This window comes from Sylvia atricapilla, chromosome 20, assembly GCF_009819655.1.
Source record: "Sylvia atricapilla isolate bSylAtr1 chromosome 20, bSylAtr1.pri, whole genome shotgun sequence".
NCBI lineage: Eukaryota > Metazoa > Chordata > Aves > Passeriformes > Sylviidae > Sylvia > Sylvia atricapilla.
The window spans coordinates 10,482,861-10,493,374 of NC_089159.1; the positions used below are offsets into that span (position 1 = coordinate 10,482,861).

The 10,514-nt window shown below is 50.4% G+C and overlaps 1 protein-coding gene across 1 annotated transcript; it reads left to right on the forward strand.

Moving 5' to 3' along the window:
• Positions 1–952: 952 nt before the first annotated feature.
• Positions 953–9,977, forward strand: WSB1 (WD repeat and SOCS box containing 1). The gene is made up of 9 exons (XM_066333590.1): positions 953–1,092; positions 1,985–2,153; positions 3,070–3,329; positions 4,434–4,565; positions 4,974–5,074; positions 7,192–7,364; positions 7,999–8,112; positions 8,269–8,376; positions 8,860–9,977. Exons 1-9 carry the CDS (start codon positions 1,053–1,055, stop codon positions 9,017–9,019), a joined length of 1,257 nt encoding a protein of 418 aa, XP_066189687.1. The 5' UTR covers positions 953–1,052; the 3' UTR covers positions 9,020–9,977.
• Positions 9,978–10,514: the final 537 nt, after the last annotated feature.

Consider the following 10,514-nt stretch of genomic DNA (forward strand, 5'->3'; position numbering starts at 1 on the left):
TGGAAGGAGAGAGGGGTGTATAGAGATCTTAATACAAAATCACAGAGAATTATGTGCTTTTCCGGTCCCTTTCTCCAAGTTCTTTGTGAACAACTTCATTAACATCAAATACGAAATTTTATCATAAAGCAGGTGCTGCTGGATTTAAATGCTGAATCACACACGTATAGAAACTAACACCGACAAGTAGGAGACTCCTCCAGCCGCTGAACCGGGGAGTCGCACGGCGGGAGGAGCGGGCTCGGGCTGCGAGCCGGGCCGGGACTGGGGCACGGCGGGGCACGGGCAGCGCAGCGACCGCGGGCGGGGCACGGGAGGGCAGGGCAAAGCGGGCAGAGCAGGGCCGTGCAGGGCCGGGCAGAGCCGGGCAGGGCCGGGCAGAGCCGAGCCGTACAGAGCCGTGCAGAGCTGTGCAGGGCCGTGCAGAGCCGGCAGAGCCGAGCCGTGCAGGGCCGCGCACAGCCGGCAGAGCAGAGCCGGGCAGAGCCGAGCCGTGCAGGGCCGTGCGGAGCCGTACAGAGCCGTGCAGAGCCGGCACAGCCGGCAGAGCAGAGGCGGGCAGAGCCGAGCCGTGCAGAGCCGTGCAGAGGCGGGCAGAGCCGGCAGAGCCGTACAGAGCCGCGCAGAGCCGAGCCGCGCAGAGGCGGGCAGAGCCGAGCCGTGCAGGGCCGCGCACAGCCGGCAGAGCAGAGCCGGGCAGAGCCGTGCAGAGCCGAGCCGTGCACAGCCGTGCAGAGGCGGGCAGAGCCGAGCCGTGCAGGGCCGTGCAGGGCCGTGCAGGGCCGTGCAGAGCCGGCAGGGCAGAGCCGAGCCGTGCAGAGCCGTGCAGGGCCGCGCACAGCCGGCAGAGCAGAGCCGGCAGAGCCGTACAGAGCCGCGCAGAGCCGAGCCGCGCAGAGGCGGGCAGAGGCGCTCCCTCAGGCGGCCCGGCCCCGCCGCGCTCTCCCCGCCCCGCCCCGCCTCACGGCCCGCCGCCGCCATCTTGCCCAGCCCGCGCACGCCCGTCCCGCTCCGTGGCAGCCCCGGCGCTCCGTTCCTCAGGCCGCCCGTCCATGGCCAGCTTTCCCCCGAGTGTCAACGAGAAGCTCATCGGTGAGCGGGGCAGCGGGCGGGCTCGGTGGGGCAGCGCGGCGGGGCCGGGGCTCGGCTGGGCGCTCAGCCCATCCCGCAGCGCATTGCGCTCAGGGCTGCCGGCGGGTCACGGGCGGGATCTCGGCACACGGGGCCGTGGCCAGCGCATGGAGCCGTGGCCGGCATAGGGAACCTTTCCCGGCATAGGGACCCTTTCCCGGCATAGGGACCCTTTCCCGGCATAGGGAGCCTTTCCCGGCATAGGGACCCTTTCCCGGCATAGGGAGCCTTTCCCGGCACAGGGAGCCTTTCCCGGCACAGGGAGCCTTTCCCGGCCCACGGACCCTTTCCCGGCCCAGGGAACCTTTCTCGGCATAGGGAACCTTTCCCGGCACAGAGAACCTTCCCCGGCACACGGACCCTTTCTCGGCATAGGGAACCTCTCCCAGCACACGGACCCTTCCCCAGCACACGGACCCTTTCCCGGCACACAGACCCTCTCCCAGCACACGGACCCTTTCCCAGCACACGAACCCTTTCCCAGCACACGGACCCTTCCCCGGCACAGGGACCCTTTCCCGGCACCTTTCCCGGCACACGGACCCTTTCCCGGCACACGGACCCTTCCCCGGCACACGGAGCCTTTCCCAGCACACGGACCCTTCCCCGGCACACGGAGCTCTCCCGGCCGCGGGCAGGCGCGGGCCTGGCGGCATCGCCCACGGTACGGGCAGTCCGTTCAGCACCGCGTGTTCCCTTCCCTGCCGGGGCTGGTCCCTGCCGGGGCTGATCGCTGCCGGGTTCCGCGCTGACGGCACCCTCCCCATGGCCATAACCAAGGCGGGGTGCCCGTGCAGCCGGTGTAAGGCGCTGCAGGCGTCTCCCTCCCTCTGACGCCTCTCTCTGCCCCCAGCTCGGTCGCGCACGCTAGGAGAGCTCTTGGCCCCCACGTCTCCCTTCGACAAGAAGTGCGGCCGTGAGAACTGGACGGTCGCGTTCGCTCCCGATGGCTCCTACCTGGCGTGGTCACAGGGACATCGCATAGTGAAGCTGGTCCCCTGGGCGCAGTGCCTCAACAACTTGTAAGACAAACCGCTACGGCTTTCGGTGCACCTGAAAAACAGGAGGGTTTAAGAACAGGCGATCACCTCAGATCGATTAAAACTCGTGTTTCTCGGTTTTGACACTTGGGGAGAATTATTTCCTTAAAATAACAGCTGTTCTGTCTCTTCCTGTGTGGCCAGCAAGAGGAACTATTGCAACCTCACAAAGCCTATGGAGGAGTGACTTGTTAATCAATTCAGAGACTCTAAAATAAGAGGAAGTTAGAATGAAAAGGGAATTTAGAGACGTGGGCAGATCTGGCCCTCTACACTTCCTATCACAATGCTGTTTGGCTTTACCTTTTAGGAATTTACTTAAAGGCAGACCTCTTTCCTTATCACTGTTGTTACAATGCAAGTGGAATTCCAAAACATACATTTTATTTGCACTTGCAGGTTGCACGTTAGCGAAGCTGGTAGCTGGCCACTGCAGTTCTGTAGCTGGTTACATTTCTCTGACCCATTTTTCCCCCCTTTTTTGGGGGTGGTTAATTGTTTTCTATGTGCTAGACACTCAGTATCTATTTTTCAGGGTTTAACACATGTAAGAGAATTGCAGGAAACTTCTCACTCATTTAGCAGAAAGACCCTAGAAATTGTTGTGGCATGTTTTTCTGTAAATGCTTCAAAACTGTTGGGTTTTGCAGTAGGCCAAGTTAGTATCTTGCTGTCCACAGAGGTAAAACTGTATACAGAATATTTTGTGTTGGAAGGTTCCCAGGTGCTGGTAATTCTCGTCAGTTACAAAAAAAAGCCGCTTGTATAATTTTAAGGTAAAAAGGCACTGTTTTGCAGAGGAGTAGGTTATGACAGCTCCCAGATTTCGCAGACCTTGAGGAAAGGCCTGTTTTCGGGGGTGAGTGGCGCCGTGCTGCAGCTGCTGTTGTCTTTGCAGCCTGCTGCACGGCACCAAGAATGGCAGCCAGGCGGTGGGCGCGCGGCAGAGCAGCGAGGGCGGCCCGAGGAGCAAACCCTGCGAGCACGTCATCGACTGCGGGGACATCGTGTGGAGCCTGGCCCTGGGCTCCTCCGTGCCCGAGAAGCAGAGCCGCTGCGTCAACATCGAGTGGCACCGCTTCAAGTTCGGGCAGGACCAGCTGCTGCTGGCCACCGGCCTCAACAACGGCCGCATCAAGATCTGGGATGTGTACACAGGTGAGTGCAGGGCAGCTGGCAGCACGCCCGGGGTCCTGAGCTGTAGGGACACAGGGCAGTGTCCAGCCCGGCTCCACAGGACCCCCCAGCACTGCCACCCTGTCCCTGGGAGCCTTGGCCAGGCCTTCCTCGTCACGCTTCACACTGCTGCTGTAGGACGCGAAAGAAAGATGAAAGACTCCGAGTATTTCAGAAGGCAAAGAGCATAGAGAAAAGGCTTTTACTGTCTGATTCTTACTACCTTTTATAAGGTGTTCCCATACAGACTGAACACGGTTGGTGAATAGGAACGACACCTCTCTGACCCTATTGGTTAACTAGAGAAACAGCAGAACGCCACCTGCAGAAGGATTGCTTTGAGAAAGAAGAGCTGTTTGCCAAGATTGTCCAAAAATACCAGGCCCAATCTCACAGTAATAATATTCTTAGTACATGCCAGGAACTGGTTACAGAATTGTAACCGGGAACTGAACCTTGAATAGAAATTTAAAAATGTTTTAAAAGCATGAGCTCCTGCAACCAGAAGTAACAGAAAACTGCCGAAGGAACGACAAAGGCAGGTCATGGTTTGAGATGTGAGAGATGGAAGATGCAAAATAATCAAATATGCACATACATACACTAGTTGTTTACTCAGTAGTCCTCGTAGTTTTACCATACTTTAAAAGCATAAAATTGCTGGTTTGCATTGATGAGGACCTTTTATTTTTTTAAAAAGAAAACAAGTGACTCAAAAAGACAATCTGAGCATAGGCACTTTCTGTTTTGCTGGTAGCACAGCTGCTAAGTTGGAGAGAACTCAGTTAAGAAAAATCATGACTACTGATTTGTCCTTGTAAATTCAAGCTTAGAACAGGTATGCCTATCAGAAGATAAACCTTGCCTTATTTCTGAGGCTCTTGTAATTAGATTTTGTAACTTTTCCAGGAGCTGCCTCTCGATAAAGGAGAGTGAAAGGATCCATGTGCTGCTCATTGTAGGGAGCATTTCTGCAAAGAAAACTGTCTTTATGTGCTGTAATGTTATATTCAATATCTGTATCCATAAAGCATTTCATCTGAGTACAGTAGCCCTTCATGTTACATTGTGGTGTTCTCATAACAGGAAAACTCCTCCTTAACCTGATGGACCACACAGAAGTTGTCAGAGATTTAACCTTCGCCCCCGATGGCAGCCTGATTCTTGTGTCTGCATCCAGAGACAAAACCCTGCGAGTCTGGGACCTGAAAGATGATGGTAATGTCTGAATTTATCTGCTCTAATGCCTGAGAGAAGTATCCATGCACTCGCCTCCTTTACTGCTCCAGACTCAGTTTGGTCAGGATTGCTGAGAAACTGCCTGTTCTGTTAGTCACCCACTCTGCACCCCCTTGGAATTCCTCATCTGTTTAGGAATAGATAATTCCTTATCCTTCTGGAGGCAGAAGCAGGTATTGGGCTAAGAGTGCATGAAGTGACCTTTCTGAATAGGGACATGGAAGCAGAGGCTGCATCCCAGGGGTTTTATTTCTGTGTAGAATGACTCTGCAAGAAGTTTGGGAAAATAATGCAAAATTTCACAAAGGAACAACTGTTTTGGAAAAGCTTTTCCGTCTGAATTCTGTAATATTTGACCAATTCTTACAGCAATGCCTTTCTGTTTAGGAAATATGATGAAGGTGCTGAGAGGCCATCCGAACTGGGTGTATGGCTGTGCATTCTCTCCAGACTCCTCCATCCTCTGTTCTGTTGGAGCTAGTAAGGCAGTATGTATCAGAGTTTCTTGTTCCTTAATTCTCCTGAATTGTGTGCATAATCATTTTAAATCTAAGTAACATTAAGCTTGTGCTCGGTGTCATGAACTTCTAATGTTTGATGATGATGTAAAAGTGCATGAAATTAAACTGGCAAATGGTGCATTGAGACCCTGATTTGTGAATGGAACTTGCACTGCTTTTAGTTGAAGAGGCTGTAAGTGTGGAGAAACAGGTCAGCACAGGGTCATGGCATAAAACAAAGGCCACTAAAGCTGCCAGTGTTAAAAGATACTTAGATTAATGCATAAAACTATTTTGATTTTGATTTTGTCCTTCCTGTTCCATGCTCAATGAGAAAGACTTCACAAACTCTGAGCCAATCAGGGCATCTCCTGCTGAACAAAAGCCTTTGTCCCTGTTTTCCCATAGCAGTGGCAATGGTGCCTTAGAGTTAGAGGGAAGAGGGGCAGGCCGTTTTTGCTTCCATCGCAATGCCCTGCTAGAGAACTGAAAGCAGTGCAGGTGATGCATGTATGCCATAAGCTACTCCTGGCACTGAAGAGTTAGGGCAGAGCAGAAAGGGGAGTTCAGGCTGGTTGCAGGGGCTCTGCAGGCAGCGTAGTGGAGCCCCCAAAGGCCCAGCTGAGGCAGTGGCCACCACTGCTGTGGGAGTGCTCAGAGGCCTTGCCCAGCGCGGCGAGAAGAGCCGAGCCGCGGGGTTTGGCTCTGTGGCGGAGCAGAGGGGGATGTGTACATTGCTGTCTGGAGGCTGTGTGTTTTCCATAAGCTTCTTGCTTTCCCTGTCACAGGTGGTGGCAGCAATATTGGTGTGATTGAGTTAAGCTGGCACCACTCTGAGGAGCACAGTGGTGTTGGCGGGCAGAGAGTGGCAGCTCTGGCCGCCAGCCCGGCGAGCTGTACCGTAGGACGAAGTAACCTTGCCCTCGGCTGCAAGGGGTCCTGTACGTACGCAGGTGCTGCTCCGTGTCCACTGTCTGCTTGCTTGCTTGCTTTTTTATTTTTGTTCTTTTTTTTTTTTTTTTTTTTAATAATTTTCACAGCAGTGAAACACACTGACTCCTCAAACTTAGTTTCCAGTTTTATGGAATGTTGGGGGTCTCCCGGGGAAAATTAGCGAACGTGTTTGTAATTGGTTGTAAAATGGTTCAGGGTCAGGCAGAGTGGGAGGCACTAAGGCTGAGTTTGGTTTGGTGAAACGTAAATTTATCCAAGATGTCAGAATTTAACCTGTGCAGTAAAACTGTGGAGGGAAAAAATCAAGACTGCTAATGAGTTCTTTGAGGGACATAACAGCTTTTGCTAAAGACTTATATTCCTATAAAACCATGCTGCAGTACGTGGATGGTTCCTATTAAGTAACTCTGCACAGTCCTTATTTTGATTATATATAATGTACAACTGCATGTAAAATACTGTAATATCTATGAATTCTTATAATACACTGTGCAATTAGCTGGGTAAATTGTAATATTAATGTTGTTTGTTATTGTTGACTTGATTTTAAATGCCTAAATTCTTTCTAATAATGTGGTTAGACTTCCCTGTTGTTTTGCCAAAGACGTAACTTTTGGCTGTGAAAATTCTTTTTGCTTGCAGTATCTGTTTCTCTTCCTAGGCTGACGTTGGTGATCCAAGCAATTGTAAACAAGTGATCTTAAACTCAAAGGGATGCCACTGGAGTAACAATATGTTAACCTTACATTTTCTGTCTGTATATTTCTTAAAATTTTGGTAGTTACTGAAAAGAGGGGACTGTAGAGTTTAACCCTATTTATTTCTGAATATTTTAATAAAATAGTTTCGTAATACATGAATTTCAGTAAGCTACATGGTTAAATTTTGTTGCCTTTATCTTATATTTTGGCTTATTTTGTTAATAACATTTAACAAATTTGAGTTAGAACTTGCATGTCTGCTTTAATTATTTTTAAAAAAACCCTTGATTTTAATCTGAGTATGACACTGAGCATATTTCTTAATTGTAGTAATTCATAATACCTGATTTTAATATAATCCTAAATAAGACTAGCTATAGTTAAAAAAACAAATTAAATGCTTTACTGCCTCTCTGAGCAGAGCTATAACATCAGCTCATTTAATTGCAGGTTTTCCTCTGGGATATGGATAAATACTCCATGTTACGGAAACTGGAAGGCCATCACAATGATGTTGTAGCTTGTGAGTTCTCTCCTGATGGAGCATTACTGGCTACTGCATCTTACGATACTCGAGTCTATGTCTGGGATCCACATATCGGAGTGATTCTTAAGGAATTTGGGTAAGAGAAGCAATCAAATCTGCATAAACTTTGTCCCGGAGTGGACTTGGAAATGGGCAAGGAAATCCTAAAGTGGCAGAGGCTGGAGGTTGTTCTTTCATCTGAGAGAGAGTTCACAGCGCTGGTATTTTAGTAAGTGTGCTGAGCTGTTAAGCTGAAGAGCACCCCGCAGTTGAGTCCCCAGTGCCAAGTGCAGGGTTAGCTGGTGAAGCTCTGTGTGTGTGTGTGTCTGGGCCGTGGTGGTGAAGCTCTGTGTGTGTGTCTGTGTGTTGGGGCCGTGCTGGTGAAGCTCTGTCTGTGTGTCTGTGTGTCTGTGTGTCTGTGTGTCTGGGCTGTGCTGGTGAAGCTCTGTCTGTGTGTCTGTGTGTCTGTGTGTCTGTGTGTCTGGGCTGTGCTGGTGAAGCTCTGTCTGTGTGTCTGTGTGTCTGTGTGTCTGTGTGTTGGGGCTGTGCTGGTGAAGCTCTGTCCGTGTGTCTGTGTGTCTGTGTGTCGGGGCCGTGCTGGTGAAGCTCTGTCTGTGTGTCTGTGTGTCTGGGCCGTTGTGGTGAAGCTCTGTCCGTGTGTCTGTGTGTCGGGGCCGCGCTGGCCTGGCTGCAGGTGTGGCCTGTCCCCAGCTGTGTCTCTGTGTCCACAGGCACCTGTTCCCCCCGCCCACGCCCATCTTCGCCGGCGGCGCCAACGACCGCTGGGTGCGCGCCGTGTGCTTCAGCCACGACGGGCTGCACCTGGCCAGCCTGGCCGACGACAAGTGAGTGTGGCCAGGGGCACCTCCTGCGCTGCTCCTGGCACAGGAGCCCCTCAGCAGCCTGGGCTGTCAGTGCCTGAGCTCTGCTCCGCACCAGCTGCCTGTGCAGCACAGTTAGAAACCTGCTCCGCTGACTTCTGTCCTGTCCTTCCCCCTCAGGATGGTCAGGTTCTGGAGAATTGATGAAGAATACCCTGTACAAGTTGCACCTCTGAACAATGGGCTCTGCTGTACTTTCTCTACCGATGGCAGTGTTCTGGCTGCAGGGCAAGTACTGACTTATTTTCCTTTCTAAAATATTAAGGTAGCACAGGAGATGGGAAACAGTGGCTCAGTGTTCTGAAAATCTTCAGTTGGGACTGGCAGCCTGGTCCTTCTGACGTACTGTTTGTTTGAACATGTCTGGAATAGCAGTAAAATCAATCAGCTGATAAACTCACTTCTTATCTTTAAAAATAAATATGTGAGAGACCCAAAACATGGGGATTGGAAGCAGCCCATCTGATAGCCGAGGGCAGTTGCTGTGTGTCAGGTGGCACAGCAGGAGCTGCTGGGAGATCTGCTCCTGTTGAATAGACAAGTTGCTTATTGGGCTGCTGTAGCTTCAAATAGGAGCTGGAATAAATCAGGACCTGGAGCAGCTGGAAGAGCACCAGCAAGTCCTCTACCTAGTCATGTGCGTGTGAGTTGGTAGCAGGCTGAGCTGGCTCACGTGGAATAACCTGTAGGGTTTTGTGGGGTTTTGTGCAGGACCCAGGATGGCAGCGTGTACTTCTGGGCAACCCCGAGGCAGGTGTCCAGCCTGCAGCACCTGTGTCGCATGGCCATCCGCAGGGTGATGCCCACCAGCCAGGTCAGGAACCTGCCTCTGCCCTGCAAAGTGCTGGAGTTCCTTTGTTACCAGATCTGAGTTATTGGAGAAGAGAAACAAAACGAAACCAACAACTGGGAGGTGGCCCAGCTGCTGAAACTGGCTACAAACACTTTAGAGAATCCTCAAACTGTACAGCCTTTAAGCTTAGAACTCTACAGGTTTTCAAGAGCTATTTAAAGTGATAACCTAAATACTATTTTATCAAAATGCCTGACAGGTAATTTTTTTTTACTATTTATAGAAAACACAGTAGAAGTATTCCTGGTGTTCTCAGTTTTCTAAAATGTAACTGTGAAAAACATGTACATATATAGACATAAGCTGCTACATGTTATCAATGTACCTTTAAAATTCGCTTGTATGATTTTTCATGTGTCTCATGTATATATTGCTTTGGTAGAGCCATGATGCATCTGAGCTGTAAGTGGAAGGACAGCTATTCTGGCACACCGAGGTAGGAAAACTTGATTTAGAGAGCAGTTCAGCTTCCTTCTGTACATTGGTTGGGGTCCAGAAAGCTGCCCCCAGGTCAGACTTTGTGCTAGTTTCTTTGTGAGAAGGTACAGCTTTGTAGAGAGCAGTGTGTGGGGAAAGGGAGGAGGTTAAAAGGGGTGCAGTGTATCCAATGTAACCCAGGACTGTGCCTGAGTCAGATGAAGGCCTTATGCTCCATAGCAGCAAACCAGGTGAAACTCCAGTATTGGGCAGTGTTAGAGAACCATTTCCTTACATTTCTGAAAATCTGACTACTGTATTATTGCCTGATACTGTGTCTGTAATGAGAGACATTTACAGACTCAGTTTATTATCCTTTAACCCTGTAAGATCGGTTTGGGGGTGATTATTGGTTAATGGCCAAAGATAAGCAAAATACTTGGTTTTGCCTTCTGTTATTTATCTGTACCTGCAGATATAAAGAATGTATGCATTGCATAAAATGCCTGATTATATATATTTTTGTTGAATTTTGTATTAAAAACTTGTATAAAAGTTTCCTGGTGTCTCATCTGGTGGCTGATTTACCAACACTGTCTGGCTGCAGTGTTCCAGGCTGAGCTGGTGAGGCCTGGTTTGTGCTCCCAGAGATGCTTACAGAGCTCTCTGAAGCCATGACAGTGTTACAAGCACGTGTGAGCTGCAAATCTGCTTATTTAAGCACCTTCATGAGCTGAGCTAAAAGCTGGGCTTGCCATGAGCCTGTTTCTGCAAGATCACAGTTCCAGCCCTGGGTCAGCAAGTAGGGCTTCAGTGTGGGGTCTGGCAGGAGAGGCTTACTGAAGGCTCCCCTCAGGTTGTGTCCACCCAAAGCTCTGATTCATGGAAGTGGAGGAAGAAAACAACATCCCAGCTCCCCCTTTCACCACCTCTGAAAGCTGCTTGTCCCAGCTCTGCCTGCAGCAGTTCCTCTGTTTGCTCTAACCTTTCTCCCAGGACACAGATGACAATGTTAGACCAAGTACACAAGCTTTCCTCATTAGTGAGGCTATTTATAATAATGTACCACGTTTACAGGCCTCTTCCTGCCGTGGTG

Coding starts and splice junctions, on each gene's coding strand:
- WSB1 (XM_066333590.1), top strand. CDS start 1,053: ATGGCCAGCTTTCCCCCGAGTGTCAACGAGAAGCTCATCG. Junction 4,566..4,973: donor CTGGGACCTGAAAGATGATG/GTAATGTCTGAA, acceptor CTTTCTGTTTAG/GAAATATGATGAAGGTGCTG. Junction 5,075..7,191: donor CTGTTGGAGCTAGTAAGGCA/GTATGTATCAGA, acceptor ATTTAATTGCAG/GTTTTCCTCTGGGATATGGA.